Genomic DNA, 18255 nt, shown 5'->3' on the forward strand with positions numbered 1-18255 from the left:
TAATTATTTTGTTAAGTTTTGAAAACAATCTCTTTTTTTGAATTCTACCTTATATTTATTGTACGTATCATTTACAGGTATCTTCACAAATAGTTCCATTTGGTCCTCAAACTCAGGGTAGACCAGTATATGCTAACCCCATTTTTTAAAAAAAATTTTATTGGAGTATAGTTGATTTAAAATGTTGTGTTAGTTTCTGCTGTACAGCAAAGTGAATCCATTATATATATACATATATCCGTTCTTTTGTAGGTTCTAGAAAACAATATCTTTTGATGAGAATTATTAGGAAGAAATGTTTAGAACTTAATGTGATGAACATTACAAAACCTTGCTGTGAAATATATAAGAAAACTACAGTAATTAACATTACATATCAGTTTTGTGGAAGAAAACATGACAAAAATGTATCTTTTCCCCCAAAGCATCAGATTAGCAGAAATCTATTCAGTTATTGAATATCTACTGTGGCTACAACCTGAACTAGGCTCTTTAAAAACTGCAGAAACCATGAATCATATGTCCACAATAAGAAAATCCTTATTCTGTCAGGAATGACCTGCAGGGGCAGTGTTAGGGAGTGGTAACTCATCTGGGACCTTGTACTTTATTGCTTGTGCCAAAATATGGAGGAAGTAGTTTACTGGATGAATACTTGGATAATCCCCTTGGAGTAGGGAATGGAGGGTAGTAAAAACTCCCGAAAGCCAGGCTTGAGTAACAATACAGGGCCTCTGCTAAGATTCCAGAGGAGAAGGGGCCAGACGGCTAGCTGGCTGTTGTTTTGCAGTGCTGTATGCAAACGACAGTGAAAGTGGAATTGCCTGGAAGAGTAGAGGCAGAGGGAGGTAAGGAGGAGAAACGAGGAGGCTAGGAGCTGGAGAGGAATTTAGCCAGAGGACCAGAGAGTCATCTGCTCGTGAATTTATTATTCTGCACACTAGACAACACAAATCATCTTCTCCTTTGACCCACCAAAAGCTCTCTGTTACTTGCTGATCGACAAAGTTGGATCGTTTCAGGACCTTGTTTGGTGTCTCAGAGTGCTGAGTCTTGCTTCTAAGAGGATGAGAGTAAGAAAAGGCTTGAGGCCATCCAGTCAAATCTGGGCTACACAGTGCAGTGCTGGAGGGGCAGAAATCCTGCCCCCACGAGCCCGTCTGGCTGAGCTGACTGCACCCTGCCACATGGTTCCATCCCGTCACACCTCCACCTCTACTGCCTGCTGTCAGAAACACCCTCCTGCGTCTGAAAGTCTGATTCCAGCCAGAGGACCCTGATTGCCCCAGACTGAATCTGTGCTTGCTTTCCCTCCTGTGCTTCCCCTGTACTTCCATGGAAACGTTATTGCAGTTTGAGCCGTTTAGGCATTTGTATCAACCGTGGATCCTCATCATTTGTTGATTCCATATCTGTGAATTTGCCTATAATTTATTTACAGCCTCAAAATCCACACTCTCGGTGCCTTCCCAGTCACTTGAACACATGTGCAAAGCAGGGAAAACCCTGAGTCCTCAGATGCATCTGTTCCAGACTGAGGTGAAACAACGCATCGTTCTACTGGGCTCTCATACTGTAAACCAGTGTCCTTTGGATGGTATATTTGGTGCCACTTTTTCACATTTTTGTGCTTTTTTGGCAGAAGAAACAAATGCAAAACTGGTTTATGTATTGATCAGGTGACAAAAATGTTGCAGCTGGTAGAAATCTAACCCAGTTTTTGTGGTTTACAGAATACAACTACTACGAATAACAAGAATCTACTATATGTCTATCTGCAACTCACATCCCAACAGGAACCTCCGTAGCAGCACGGACTTTATATCTGCTGACCTAGGGTTGGGCAAAGAGTAGGAGCTCAAAAACTGTTAAAGACTAGAATGGGTTAGGAAGAAATGAGATAGGTTGAAATGGGATGGCATGGAACATAGTAACGTTTATACAGCATCTTGGAGACAGGATGCTCCTAGGAGCAAAGAGCTAGTGGCACAGAGATTCAGAAGAAATAACGATAGCTAATATTCATTGAGCATTTCTTATGAACCTGCGCTTGGCTAAGCATTTGACCTACATGTATTATGTAATCCTCACAACTTTTCAGTGCGGTAACATTATTATCCCCCTTCCACAGGAAGGTGAAAATGACTTGCCTGAGGTCACATAGCTATCACATTGCTGAATGGGGCTCCAGCCCAGATTCATCTGCCCCCAGAGTCGGTGCTCATAACACCACCTGGTGAAGATGAAAGAGGGGCTTGTGAGGGTTCTGAACTTATGGACCTCTAGGAGAGGAAGAGGGCCTCTAGCGAAGTTAGCCTGAGTCACTGGCTCTCCCAGCCTTCCTGAGAAGACAGTGATGCAATTAATGGTGATTTTTTTTCCCTCCAGCTGGCAAAAACACTGTTTTTTGTTTGATTCCAGAAGCAGCTGGCAGAATTCACGTATTACTCACGATGGAATTACACTCTGCTGATGGTTTATGTACTCTAGAGTCAGGCAGTGGTCAGGGCTGTGTCTAGGACTGTTGTGAGATTACTACAGGCCTCTGAATACGGCTGAGCTCCTGCAGCTGTTGTGTGTTTCTGGATCCAGTTCCACACCTCTTGGCAGATGGTTTGTGTGAAAAGGTCTGCTGACTCTGGGTGTGAGAGACACAGGGTGGAGGGGGCTAGGAGAACGAAGCAGCACAAAACCAGCCCACGCTGCGTTTTAAGCACTTATAAGCAAAAGAAAGGAATTTATAGATGAGTGATCTGGAGGACCTTCAGAAGGTCACTCCTTTGAGCCCTTCTGCTAGTGGAGAATGGCTGATGCGAGCCAGTGTATCAAGTCAACCTGAACCCTTCCATAGCTGCTCCGGTGGCAAACACCCCAAATATCCTCCATCACCCATGGATGGTGATGGGTGGATGGATAAAATTAGTAACGATCTTAATATTTACCTAGCATTTAAGTTTAAGTATTGTTCTAAATGGTTTACATGAACTAATTCATTTAATCCCCACCCACCCCCAGAAAAAATCTCAAGAGGTAAGTGCTATTACGATGCTTATTTTACAGGTTAAGTCAAGTAACTTGCACCACAGCACAAAGCTAGTAGCGGCTATAGTAGATCAAATTGTTGGCCCCAGCTCTTCAGCCCTCCTTGTATCAGACCCTTGCTTTGGCCTCATCATGGGCAGAGTGTAGTTCCCGAACCTTGACTTTGGGAATGACAGTGTGTTGGATCACAGCCTAGGCCTTAAGAAGACTCATTTGCTGTTTTGTTTCTAATGGTGATGTGTTTCTAATATCACCAATCAGAACAACATCCCCTGGGCTGATCCAAGAAGGATGAGATACATGTGAGCAGAGTCACCCAGACAACCCACATACGTACAGCAAGAAGCAGAGCTGCACCAGCTGCTGCAATCTGAAGCAGAACCTCAGAGCTGTGCTCAACACAGATGAGGCGAGCCGCGAATCACACAAAGACTTATGAGGGATAATAAATGTTGGTTGAGCCACTGGATTTTGGGAGTAGTTTGTTACACGGCAATAGCTAACCAATTCAATGATAAAACTGGAATGCAAGCCCAGGCAGTCTGACCAAACAGTACATGCATTAAGCTCTAATTTATATTGCCTTCCACACTCTCTGTTAAAGTGAAGAGACAGCCTCTAATGAGCTGAGTGAGCTTGAGCAAAGTGCTGAACTCCCTGGGCCTCAGTGCCGGCATCTATAAAATGAGCAGGTTGAATCAAACCAGCATTTCTTAAGGTATCAAACATTAGCTCCATGTGATACTCAAAAAAAAGGGGGGGGGATTCAATGATTCTCTTGGAATTAGTATTATGAGAAAACAATTCAATAACACTGGACTAGATCATCTTTTGAGTCTTTGACCGTTCTAATATTTCTCATTCCAGGTAACAGTGTGTGGTACCTCCATGTACCTCTATTACCATGTATTTGTGAAATTAAAATAATTATCTAATTCAGGCAACTTGGGGACAACATCCATGGGAAGGAGAGAATGTCTGTGATGGAAGAGGTTTTTCTCTACTTCCTTCAAACCTTGGCATATTCTCCTAGTACCTTGAACCAACAATGGCAGAGAAGACCTCACCCCTTCTCCTGCCAAATCACCCTAGAATCAGGCTTACAGAAAAGCACATGGAAACAGGAAGCTGCCGTGCCATGGGACATCTCTCAGAAAGGAATCTATGCTTACTTACTCCACTTCCTCACCTCGCCCTTACTCTTCAACCCAAGCCCTGCCATCCACTGAAAATGCCTTGCAACAATAACTAGTTGCTAAATTCTCTAGTCTCTCTCCTTACGCTGGCTCCTGCCTCTGTAAGTTTTTACGTAGTTGAAAGTCCCTCCTCCTTTGGCTTATCTCTTTGAATGCCTTCAGTTTCCTCTTCCTCCACCCGCATCAGCCCTTGACAGAGGTGTTCCCAGAACCACCCTCTCTCCTCTTCTTGGGCAGTGTCATTCCCTCACACAGCTTCATCCTATATCCTGACAACTCCCATAACTGACTCTGGCCCTACCCACTCAGCCAACCTCAAACCAAGTTACCTTCTTCCCAGCCCACCTCCCTAGCTTTATTCCCTGTACCTTAGAGGGTAGCCACATAGAACCACTGCACAAACATTTCTTAAACTTTTTATTCCTCATTTTTCATGCTTTTTCCTCTTCCCAGAATACCTTTCCTCCTCACTTCCGCTCCTGCTTTTCCACAAAGCGTAATTCTTCTCGAATGTCACCCTCTTAGTGAGACTCCTGTTCTCTTCCAGAATGACTCCCTCCAGCCTCGATGCTTCCAACATGCACTGTCTGCCTCTAACAGAGCAGAGCTTCTCACCCACCAGACTAAAAGCCACCTGAAGTCAGAGCCCTCTCTTAACCATGCTTGTAACTCTAATGCCCAGCAGATTCCCAGAACATAGAAAGAGCTCAGTAAATGTTAGCTTGAATGAATGCATATAACTGACCTATCCATTCCTCTACTTTGGGCATGGCCTACTATTTTCCTGGCTGACTACTGGGCCTTTTTTTTTTTTTTTTTTTTTTTTTTTTTGCGGTACGCGGGCCTCTCACTGCCGCGGCCTCTCCCGTTGCGGAGCACAGGCTCCGGATGCCAGGCTCAGCGGCCATGGCTCACGGGCCCAGCCGCTCCGTGGCATGTGGGATCTTCCCGCACCGGGACACGAACACGCGTCCCCTGAATCGGCAGGCGGACTCTCAACCACCACGCCACCAGGGAAGCACCTGGGCCTTTTCTGAGGAACACTCAGTATGCCCAACATGTAAACTAGGTCTTGTCTGTAATTTATTAATAAATGTCCACTTTCCAGGTTTCCTGAGAGGAGCAATATTAGAGTCCAAGACAGTCTTTTGAGACAGGTTGATCACCAAGAGACTCTCTTCCACTTAGTCCATGTCACTAGGATAGTATTAATTATGTGCCCAAATTACTTTTCTATTTTTTATTTGAACATACACACACAAAAGAGTCCTAAAAAGGATTGGCTCTGTCATTCAGTTAGAGCGGTGTCTCTTAAACTGCACTGATGAATATGTCATTTTCATGATTTTTGCTGAGTCTATAGGAGCCTTGTACAATTATTCTATTAACCATTCTCTTTAAATTAACTCATCTATTTTTTTCCTTAGCCTCAAATAATGCCAAAGTACTCATTAAATTACATGACTGATATGATACATACACACATACATCTATATAGACAAATAATTTTTATAATGAAAAATGTTCTTCCAAACACCACATTAAATGATCTTTCAGGCCAGCAGTAGTATAGGTAGCACACTTAGGAAAGCACTAGGTCAGAACATTTAATCCAATGCAAAACAAGTTATTAAAGCATTTCTCTTACTGATATGTCAAACACAGACCATAGCTTAGTGGGCAAACCATCAAGTAAACTGTAAATTGTAATTTAATATTCTAAGCACTATGGCAGAGACAAGAACAAGGGTGCCTGTATCCAGCACCTCTTGGGCACCAATGCAAATCTTCCCCATTCCAGGGCTTGCTTCAGCTGCTTCTGCAGCCGCAGCTAAACAGAGCTCCACAAGCTTTGAGCAGGTGTAATATCAAAGTAGCTCACACAAAGCCCGTGGGAGGATATCTCACTTCCTCCCTTGGGACTTTCTCTGGCACAACAGCATAGGACCCCAGCAGTAGTTTATCAGCTTCTTGCATCTATATGACCCTTGAATAAAGGGGAGGAGAGCAATGGATGAATGCCCTTGAGTCTCATTTCATAAGGCTCCTCAAAAGGTCTGGAGCACCAGGCATTTGAGGCAGTGGCCAACCTGATAACACATGCTTGTACACTTCCATTCCCCTAGTCCCTCACTCTTGCTCCCTGGGATCACTTCCCAAAAATCTACCTGCACATATGCCTTTGCCTCAGTCCACGGGTTTTTTGTTTGTTTGTTTTGGTGGAATTCAGGCTAAGGCGGGGACCTAATCCATGCAAGAAGGTTAGGGAAGACTTCTTAGAAGAAATGACACTTGATATAAATCTCAAAGCATGAATAAGTCAGGTGAAGAAAAGAAAGTGAAGAGGATATTCTGGGCAGAAGGGACAGTGTACACAGGGTACACAGTGTTCCCAGACCAGGGCTCGAACAAAGGCCTGGATGCTTGAAGGTGTAGTTTTAGAAACTGCAAAGATCCTGGAATGACTGGAATACACCCCCAGTGTAGCCTGAGGGACTAAGAATCACAAGAGCCTGGTGAGGTGGGCAAGACTGGCTCCTGAAAAGTTGCTGACCACAACCAACTACCACCGCCACCTTGCTCTTTGATTCTGGAGTGGTAGCAATGAATAGCAAAATAGGGGGTATTTCAATCAACTCTGGAAGATTAGAAAGTGCCTTCCAGATTCAAGAGGTGCTGGACACAGAGAGGAATTGAGACTAAGAGGAGGAGGAATTAAAGGCAAGATGGTGGTGGAATATGAGCAGAGCTATGATCACGCACACACGCACATACACACAGGTACTCCAGGACGGGTCCAAAAATTCAATAATAAGCTTGAAGTGAACCACACTGCACTGGGAATTGACAATGCCACAGAAAATTTTCAAGGACTAGGAATTAATAGGTTTGGAATAAATGAGGTGGGAACAATCTAGGGCAAAGCATCCTAGAGCCTCTGTTTAGTCAAGACCTGAGAAAACAGGAAATTGAGGGCTGGCAGGAGAAAAGTCGGGAGCACCATCCTGCCAGCTGGTAGGGCCATGGGAAGGAATTCCCTCACCTGCACTCCAGATTTTTAGCAAAAACCCAAGAACGCACAGCTCTAAGTTTTTCTCTCTTTGTCCCTGAGACAAGGCCAGGCTTAGGGTACCAATGCTGAGTTATCCCAAGGGAAGCCAGGGAGCTCCATCTGGCATAGAATAGGAGTTGCCTGCCCTCATGGATGGAGATGTGCTTTGAAAAGATTGGCATAAAGTGACATAAGATCCTCCAGCTTTGTTTAGAAGTAAACAATTTAAGAACATCTGATTTTTATTGAGTGCACATCATGTACCCACACCATACTAAGTAATTTTAAGTAGTATCTTTTAAAATCTTCCCCTAAAACTACACAAATAAGTATTGTTATCAGTCTCGTTTTCTGGAAACCAGCCTGAGGTGACCATGAAGCACTAGCTGGAACACAGTGAAGTGTTTGAAAGAGTCCAGGATTTGGGTTCAGGTCATTCTCAGTTTAACTCTTTTTTTTTAATTAATAAATTAATTAACTTATTTTTGGCTGCGTTGGGTCTTCGTTGCTGTGTGTGGGCTTTCTCTAGTTGCGGCGAGCCGGGGCTACTCTTCGTTGTGGTGCACAGCCTTCTCATTGCGGTGGCTTCTCTTGTTGTGGAGCATGGGCTCTAGGCGCACAGGCTTCAGTAGTTGTGGCTTGCAGGCTCTAGAGCGCAGGCTCAGTAGTTGTGTCACATGGGCTTAGTTGCTCCGCGGCATGTGGGATCTTCCCAGACCAAGTCTCGAACCTGTGTCTCCTGCATTGGCAGGTGGATTCTTAACAGCTGTGCCACCAGAGAAGCCCTCAGTTTAATTCTTGCTGCCATCATTCCTACTGAGATCGTGTGGTCACTCAGTACTATTCATTTTCAAGAGACAGAAAACAACTCAAAATAGCACTAGCAAATAAAGCCAGCTGGCTCCCATAACTGGAAGGGGCAGGGATGGGTCTCCAATCTAAAAACATTGGATCCAGGGCTCAGATAATTTCAGAGTGCCTGTCTGGGTTCTGTTCTCTCTGTCTCTGTCATCATTCTTTCCTATCAAATACTAGCTTCAAGTGCCAAGGGAAGCTGGCGGCTCCAGGTAAACAGTGTCTTCACTGAAGAAAGAGAACATCTTGCTCATAAATTCCCAGAGAAGAGTCTATCTGGCCCTACTGGGTCATGCACCCTCCATCTGAACCGACCGCTGTCTTCTGATGGACAGGACACTCTGATCAGTGATTGGCAGTCCCATCAATGGAGGGAAAGCATGGTGGCTTTTGAAAACTAGGAATGTTAGGCAGTCCCAAATAATGAATGTCCACAACATTTTAACCTTAGTCAAGTTACAACCTGTGTGAGCCTCAGTGTCACCATGTATTTTTAAAACAAAACAAACAAATAATAATACCTGTTGTGTGAGATTGTAGTGAGATATTAAAAATCATATTAGGACTTCCCTGGCAGTCCAGTGGTCAAGGCTCCATGCTTCCACTGCAGGGAGCACAGGTTCGATCCCTGGTTGGGAAACTAAGATCCCGCATGCTGCGCAGTGCGGCCAAAAATAATAATAACAAAACTAAAAATAAAATAAAGGAGAAGAATTTTGAAAAATCATATTAAACACTTGGCACATAGCGACGTTCGGCAGATGGTTGCCATTTTTGTTATTCCTGGTACTATTATTGTTTTGCGGTTGTTTTTGACACAGGGATCAGAATTCGAAGCCCATCCCAGATTCCCAGATGTCTAAAGCACTCCTGTCACCAGGGTGGAGTCCCCTTTGGCTCTGGAGCCAGACGCCTTGCACAACCCAGGCTCTGTGTGCCAAGGTTAAGTTGGTTCACCATCTGACGGCCACGGAGCAGCAAGTGCCTTCCCAGCCCCAGCAATGTCAATACTGCCTTCCTGACTCCGCCTATTGTATCTGGAGGAAAGTGGCCGAGCATTGTCTTCCAGCGCTCCCCCCAGGAAGCATGATATCACCCTCTAACAAAAGCGGGAAAGCTGACAGATCTGCTGAGATGGGTGTGACCACCACACACACCTCACTGGTCAAGCCCTGGGCAGGCAGAGCAAACAGCAGCCACCCACATGCCCCTCAGCTGGCTGCCTAATGGGCTCCTTTTGCTCATCTTTAGGTTTTCTCCCTCTCTTTGTTACGTAATGTGCGTACCACGTTAGACATGGTACCACTAGGCAGTGGGAACGCACTCCCTCTAATCAACAGATGTGTTGAAAAGAGTCAGGACTCTGCCCATCTGGCAGATCCATGTCTCCACACCTGCCCCTGCAGCCTTCGGGAAGAAACACAGGGAGAAGGATGGTCAGAATCCTGAAGGGACAAAAGGAGGCGGTGGGGGAAGGATGTAGAGGAAAGCACACAAGGCTCAATCTAAAAAACATTCTGCACGTGTGATGCGAGTTGAGGAACAGTCTGGCTAGACCGGTGGGAATCGAGTTATCAGTTTAAAATTCCAGAAATAAGGGAGGCAACGTTAGACATTCCCTTTCTTGAAGGCTGGGAGTGATGCTAGCTGATCTTCTGACACCCTTCCAGTTCTGGCACGGTAATGCTGTCAGTGCAGCTGGCTCTCTGTAAAATAACACACCTGCAGTCTTGTGCCCCCATGCCAAGCCCAGAGGCTGTCACTCTGCTCTCCCCATCTTACTGTCCCCTTCTTTAAACTTTCTCCTTCCTTAGCTACCACAACACCAATTCTCTGAAATCCCAGGGAAGGAATCTGATTGGGTTTGCCTCTCCTGGCAACTCCCTGACTGCTTCTTCGTAGAACCCTTGGCTATCTGCTCTTTCTCTTCCTTTCACATAAGTCTTGGTACACGACCCGTGTCTTCGCTTACCATAAACAAAGATTTCTATGTTTCAATCCCTTGCCCGACCCTCTTCTTCTGAGCTTCAGACCCAGAGAGCCAAATTTTGCTACATATCCACCTTTAACATGGAAATTCAACATCAACATGTACAAAATAATTATTTGCTTCATGCCAGCCTGTCACCAAGCAGTTCCTTCTGCCATGTTTCCCAACACAGAGAATGGCAGAACCATTACCCAAACCAGAAGCCGGGAGCAGTGCTTATTCACCCCACTTCCCACAACCTCCAATATATAACCAATTACCAGTCCCTACAGTTTCACCTCCTAAACACTTTCAAACCCCTTCTTCATCTAAGCCTCCCTTGCGTGGAGTGTTGGGAAGCCAGATTGGTCCAGGCCTAATTCTCTGCCATGTCGATACATGCTTCAGAATATTATCAGAGTGAATTTTCCAAGACATAAATCAGATATGATAGAACAAACACCATACTAAATTTCCATGTGTACAGAAAGAGGTACAAATGACTTAAAATGGCCTATGAGGCCCTTCCTGATCTGAACCCAACCTTAAGTCACCACCTCCTCCTTACATTCCAGACTTACTCAACTTCCCTGAGCTTGCCCAGCTATTTCACACCACCTGCTCCCTCTGATGGGAAGTTCTTTCTTCTCTTTTCCCTTTTATCTACTTAGTTTTAAAATCATTTGGCTATGAGTAACTGATAACTACACTAGCCATAATTTTTGGCAATATTCATTTTTAGGAGTTCTTGCAAAGTGAGGAAAATCTATCATACAGATTATTTTCAATATAAATTTTATTCATATTAAATTTAGCAATTAATGAAGTTGACATTATATGTTTTTAGCCATTTATGTTTAATTTGGATTTTAAAGTTGCTTTTATTATTGAAGCCAATAAACATTTTTTATAGCTCTTGAGAAGCTAGATTTTGATATACCCCTACTACATTATTTATCATAGCATCTTACAATTTATATGCCTATAGTCATCCTTCCTACTAAGATGTGAGTGTAGCAAGGGGAAAAAATAATTCATTCTTTTTTTCATTCCTGGTATCCAGTACAGTACTGGGTGCAAAGTAAGTCCTCAGTATGTCTTCATTGATTGAAATGATAGTTAAGTGACTGAATGAATGAATGAAAGGTGGGCAATAACTCAATAAATGTCTATTGAATAAAACTATGTGTATCTTTAAAGTAATATTCAACAATCATACAATACCTAATATTATGTAAAATCTTGTTAAACCCACTTTCGTGAGTATATCTTTTACGTTTCACACCTAAGGGAAATAAGGGATTTTCTTTTGACCTTATTTACATCAAATATTTAACATAAGCCAACCTTTTAAGATATGAGTGAATACTACTTGCAATATATATGAAATTGATTCTTATTGTTATCCTTTCAATGTTTAAAAGCCCTTTGTACAACAACAATCGATTTCCCTCTTTTTGTCAGGTCTGCCATGGTATACCAAAATTTTCTTACTATGGCATATCAAACTCCATGCACTACGGAGAATAAGAAGTAAATAATATCTGTTGTCAACAATGTTAGAGGTTAACTGGGCTAAACCTATGTGTCTAAAGCTCAAACGCGCAGCCTGTGTGGGAAGGGAACTCAGAATTAGGGGAAGAACACGAGGAAGAGTTGGCCTAGGCAAACTAAGTTGAATTTTGTTTGCAGACTGAACATGGTGGGTGTCATTTCCAAATGGATAGAACAGCATGAACAAGAGCCAAGGGGAAAGTATGCATAGATGGTGGAGATGGGCCTGGTTGAAGTAGAAGAGCCGTGAGCAGGGATGCGTGAAGGAAAGCACTAGAGAGTAGGCCAAGTGTTCTGGCTTGTTGAGTGGGGAGAGATCAGCACAAAATTTGAGAAACTGGCTTATGTTGAAGTCTGTTAGGAGAATGCTTCTAAGAGTAGTAAGTGACTCCCCCACACCTGGAAAACATTAGACTGGTCTTGAATGAGCCCAATGGTCCTCACAGCAACTCTTCTCTTTTGATTACACTAGCTTCACTTACTAAGAGAGTTCTTCCTGGCTGAGTACTTTACATGCATTATCACACTTGATGCTTATAACAACTCTGGGAAAAAAGTATTCTCAAATGTAAAAGATGAGAAAACAGTGCTTTGGAACAATCAAATAACTGGCCCATGGTCATCCAATTTGAGCTTAATCCCAGGTGTGTGACTTCACAATCTATACTCTTAACTCCTTCTCCTGCCTTCTTGATGAGATCCACCTCAGCCTCATAGAGCAGTGTCTTCAAAAGTGAGTCATAATAGCACAGGTGCATGTGGTTTTTCTTCTCCTAAGGCATGTTAACTGAGTTACAATTCAGCATAAAGTGACCATATCTGGGTCCACATTCAGAAAACAAACTCAGTTTGATTTCAGTGGGCAAAGATCTAGTGGCTCTTCTGACCTTTATCTACCTGCTAAGTGGTCGGTGAGGAGCCACAGGTAGTGAAATGAAAAGGATTTTCTTTTCACATTCCTAAAGACTATCGATCACCCAACACATGCCCGAACCCTCCCCAGTGTGGGAACTCACTCCCCAGGGGGATAGTGATCCAGTTTTTAGAAGGTTTCCATCAACAAAGCTAAACTCTGTCTTTTGTGCAACTCCCTCCACCCCTGGATCCTAGACCTGACAAAATACAGTGTCAATCTATGGTGTCTACTATGTGGAAACCCATGAAAATGCTGCTCCTTCATCTCTTCTCTCCTGACTAAATGTTCCCATACGACAAAGTTTCTAAAGCACTTACCTTCCCATTTGCCTACAATGTTTGCTGTCAAGCTTTTCAGTGTCTTCAGTGTTTAATGGATGTGCTTTGAGCAGCAGATTGAAGTGATTACCATCTCTAATTCTGACCCTATATCTTTACTATGCAAACGGTTACAGCTTACGTGTTACCTTTTTAGCAAGTAAAGCATGTTTTGGCGCCTATAAATTGGCTCCTTGCAATTCATCAGATTTTGTGTATCACCAAAACTTGGATGTCATTCACTAGAACTCTCAGCAAACCAGGTCTCTCTCACATTGAACAGACGTCATCTATTTATTGAATCCAAATGCATAACTTGACATTTATCTATTTTGACATTTATCTGTTTATCTTTTGGGTTTGGTTCACCCTTCCAGCCTAGACAAATCTATTTGAATCCTGATTCTGTGCTCTTACCAATAAGCCATCTACAGGGAATAAGCTGGTGACACAATCACACACAGAGCTCCAGGAGATGAATTGATAATGTCAGAAAAAACTGGACCTCACCCATCTGAATCCCCCAGAGGATATAGCATAGTCTTCTGGATGAAATTAGAAGAGTTCTTCCCTCCTGGAGAGATGTCTTAGAAGGACTAGACTCTCGAAGGAAGCTCTCCCAGGGTAAGGCTGAAAGGGAAATGCTGAGAGCTCCCAACAAAAACAAAGTTTAGGAGGGAGCATCTGAGAAGGGAGCAAAACTCCTCCTTCTGAGAATAATTCCCAGGTGTGTCTCTGTTCCCAGCTTCTATGCCTCCACCCTTGATTACTCAGACTTGATAACTAGCCTTCTAAGACCAGCCCTAATCAGGAGGTTCCATCTGGGACCACTTCCCTGACCTTATAACTGAATTTCCTCTGCCACTCCAGACAAGATATCCACTATCTCTGAACCCAGGTTGTTACTTAAAATGTCACATGAGACAGGAAAGAGGCATGAAGGCATGCTACTTGAGGCTTCACATGGGATCAGTGTTGATCACAAAGGACATATTATGATAAAGCAGAAAGAGTGACTCGTTTTATTTTGTTTTTCTCTTTGGGAGAGCAGCCTGGTTTGGTGAGAATGAGAGAGTAGAGAAAATCTAGTACGTTTCTTAGAACTTGTTTCTAAGGTGGTATTGGCCATGATCTGCTCTTGGGAAGGGAATCTACCAGAATCTAGGTGGATTTGAGGGAAGCCTTCTAAAAACTAGACACCTCCTCCAACCCTTTTATAGGTTAGCATCTACCACCCAGAGTCACCTTCACTGAGGCAAATATGATAGTTTTTTCAGTTCTATTTGTTCAGAAAAAAGGAAGGACGAACAACCCACTAGACTAGAGAGAGAAATCCATAAGTCATGAGCCCCTTGCTCCATTACTGTAGTCTACCAGTGGAGTTTGGTTTGAAGAATGGGATCCTATGCCTGTAGACATAATCATGCTGGATTCTTGTTGTTGCAATTATCAGGCCTTCAGTATTCATATTCATGGAGGCTTAGATGGAAAATCTAAGTTAGGATTTAGCACAACAGACCTACTCCAGAAACCAACCTTGCCGGGGTTACCCTTCCTTTCAACAAGAGCACGAAACCCCTCTCTTTGGGCTTCACCCTGCTTAAGTTAGTGCTGTGCTTTTGGTTTAGACACAGAGTAACTATTTTGCCACATAACTTTTTTGTTTGATTTTATGACATCTTTTCTAAGCCTATATTGCAAAGTGCCATAACATGGTCACTATGGGGAAAAAAGATGAATTAGAACAGAGTGTGTGTGTCTCTGTGTGTGTATATTATTTAACCTAAAAAGTATCTCAGAGCAGCTGTGGACCCCTGGGCTTTGCATGACTATAATCCCTGATGTAGAAGCAGTTCCAGATTTCATGTTACTGATAAATGTCACACAGAAAAAAAGCAAACCGAAAATGGAATTATGATAACTATTTGGCTTCAAGATGCATATTTTTGGAGAAATCAACATTATTTCTACATGAATATAAAAAATTTCTACATACTGAAACTATCTCAGATAATCTTTCATTTTCAGCAGTTTACACATTCTTAGTCTTAAAATATTATTAAATCCTCAATATAATTGATCACTGAAAACAAACTGAAGAGCTATGAACATGCAATTCTGTTATCTTATTTGCTTAATTTTTTGAATATTTAATAATATAATATTGCAAACATATGAAAAATATAAAATAATTAGCAGATACTTATGGATACTTGGATCAAATTCTACTAATATAATATAGCCCACACCATTAAGTTCAGTAAATTTTCCCAAATTCATTTCCTATATCAATTCTATTTTCATTACAATCATTCAAATGCTTTCAAACTGAAGGGGAGAGATTGATGGCCATTATAGTTGTTATTTGTATTTTGTGATTTGATACCACTTTCATAGGTATCTCATAGGGTGAGTGAACTATAAGCCACGCCGCCAGCTAGAGAATCTGAACAACAGACAACCTAAATCTAAAAACATTCAAGCCAACCATTCCTTAAACCCACAATAGGTTTTGTTACTCTCCTGTGCCCAGTGATCTGGGTAATTGCTTAAACTTTCATTTCATTGGGCCAATAAAGACTTTACAAATTACTATGTGCCAAATATTTTTTAAATAAAACAAAAATTATATAGCCCTAATCTCCCTGACCCCAACTATAAGATAAAAACCAAAAAGCCTAGCGTTTGACTGCTTTGATTGAAATAGGATACAAATACGAAATCTTTATAGAAAAGCATTTTTGTTCTCATTTAAAAATGTCAATCTGTACAATGCCTTAAGTGAGTCCGAATCATTCTCAGCATGAATTTGATATTTTTTTTAATGACTGAAGATTTTCTTTGAAGCAGGTAAAGCCAGGTTTCTTCTTTTTCTATAGAGTAAGGAAACAATCTAGAATGAGGAACAGTAAAATAATGCACTATGGTAAGCGCGTCTCTTCAAATAAAGTGACCTAATCAGTCCTCACAGAGTCTGTGGTAACACAGCGGGCAATAATCCAGAAGAGAAACTCTAGAAAAATCAGTTCATGCTACAAGGACTTTCCATGTCAATCCTTACATATATTAAACGGAGACTCATGGAGAAACAATCCCTGTGCCACAGCTGCCCCTTGTTAACCAGCACTAAGCATTGGTGAGAGAGCCCAGAATCACTAACTCTGTTAAAAATATAGTTTTTAAAGATAATAAAGCCAAACCTTACCAGAAAGGAGCAAGCTGACTCCATAGAGAACTAAGCCGGCTAAAGAATCCATGCTTCCCCAAATCTCTCCATCCAGTTTCCACAGATGTGCATGAGGTCCCAAGGATCCTTTCAAACACCCAGAGGTTTGTGACTTTCCATTCGCATGTCCTACTAGGTCTTGTTTACAAGTCAGAGGCAAGAAGGAACAGCACAGAAGCGGGCTGTAACAGTCTCATTTCTGTCTGAGCACAGGGAGTTTTAAGTTCCTTTTTCCTGTTTCCTTTGTAGATTAGGATGGGAAAAGCTGTATCTTAAAGGCATTTGGTATCAGCAAGGCTGGGGGCACTGTAAGCCCTATCCATCTTGCAATTCATCAAAACACTTATCTATTGCAGTTGCTTCTGCTGCTGCTTTTGCTGCTGTTGGAGGGATAGAGGAATTTTAGTTGGAAGTGTGGGTCCTGGTCAGCACTTTCAGAAACAATAGGGGTATCCTCTCCTAGGCGGGAAACTGAGAATAACAAGCCCTCCACCTATGTATGGTATGCGCTGATGACTGGCCCTTCTCAGCCCTCTAACGGCTCTCCCGGGTCTACTTGGGAGCCCTGACAGAAGGGGTTTTTGGGTGTGGGGAGCAGTTTTGGCTTTTGTTTTCTTGTTTTAACCCACATGGTTTGAATTGGGAAGAGAAGTTTTCGTGATGAGAGAACACAACCCCTAAAAACAATTAATTTGGGTAATTAACAGTGAGGTCAATGCTCACTGTGGCCACAGAGACCAGAGTCCAAAATTGTTAGCCTGTTTTCTTACACACAGATGGCTTATCTTTTGGCCAAGAGCCCAAAGATATCCATGCTACTGGCCATCGCGTTAATTTTTTATTAACAATTCATCTGAAGATGATCTAATTTCTTAAAGAATTGGCAGACAAGGGTTTTAGTAATACTAAGAGGGATTTCGTGGTTACTGGCCAACTTACTTTCAGAAGAAAATTGTATCCAAAATTTTAAAAATAACCTGTGTAAAAACCAAATACTATAAGTGATTAGATTGGGATAAAAATATTATTCATAAGAGCAGAGAGAGTACATAGGCCAAAAGGAAAATAACCACTGGGGTAACCATACCTGCAATGAAATCGGAGGCCCTAAATTTATCCAGATGACAATTTCACCAAAATACGAATTCTGACTTTAGCATAGAGAGCCGATACTTCAGTCATCACCTCGCCTTCATGCCGGAGGAAAGAGTTGTCTGATCCTTTTTCCTACTCACCACAGGAAAACGCAGATGCTCCTAGTCTTGCCTGATTTCTGTCCCATGTTTTATCACATCAGTGATGATCTCAAGAACCAACTGATGGCAGCTGAGGTGAAAAAGCTCAGGCTGCGTTTTCATGCACACCTGGGTTCAAATACTGGCTCAGCCATGTGTGGTCTGAGAAAAGTTACTGAAAGTGTGAGTCTCAGTTTCAACAGCTATAAAATGACAAAAATCTCTCCATCAAGGGGATTTTTGAGAGGATTAAATGAGGTTTAAAAATCCGTAAAAACATCTGGCACTGTGTCTAATTCATAGAAGGCTTTCATTAATTGTGTTAACGTATTCACTTCCTTTCGTCTTTCCATTCTGTCTCTGATTTCAGTCCTAAAAGCTTCCTCCAGAATGCCATTCTCTATTCCTATGAGATGGCTTCAAGTTTGGCCGTAAAGAACCAGACTAGGAGTCAGGGATTCTGGGTTCTAGTTTAGTTCTGCCATGATCTGCCTGTGAGGCTTTGGACCATTCACTTCCCATCTCTAGGCCACGTTTTCCTCAACTGTAAAGTGAAGGATTTAGACTGGATATGACTAATTTCCCTTCTGATTGTAACACCTCATAGCCTAAATGACTAAACTGTCCGACTCTCAGCATCTCCAGGTTGATTCCTAGGACCTTTCATCTGGGCAGTTCAAAGAAGATGTTAGCTTTGTATATCCGTCACTGTGAAAGCCTGAGGGGGTCACCAAAGTGATCTACTTAAGCACATTGTATCTGGGACTTTGTGAGGTCCACCGGCCCCAGGCCATGTGGAGCAGCTGTGGAAGGAAGACCTTGGAAACAAACCAACCCCAGGGAACCTGCCTTCCCAGGCACAGCTTCCCCTGTTTGTGCTTGATGGGCAAACA

At 42.6% G+C, this 18255-nt stretch overlaps 1 protein-coding gene across 1 annotated transcript in view; it reads right to left on the reverse strand.

Moving 5' to 3' along the window:
* Positions 1-16382, reverse strand: part of TEK (TEK receptor tyrosine kinase) — a 103847-nt gene extending 87465 nt beyond the window's left edge. The window contains exon 1 of the mRNA XM_079925808.1: positions 16107-16382. Within this exon, the coding sequence (XP_079781934.1) occupies positions 16107-16158 (52 nt within the window). The 5' untranslated portion in view covers positions 16159-16382. The remainder of the gene's footprint in view (positions 1-16106) is intronic.
* Between the last annotated feature and the right edge of the window lie 1873 nt (positions 16383-18255).

This window comes from Stenella coeruleoalba (genome assembly GCF_951394435.1).
Source record: "Stenella coeruleoalba genome assembly, chromosome: 7".
Taxonomy (NCBI): Eukaryota; Metazoa; Chordata; class Mammalia; order Artiodactyla; family Delphinidae; genus Stenella; species Stenella coeruleoalba.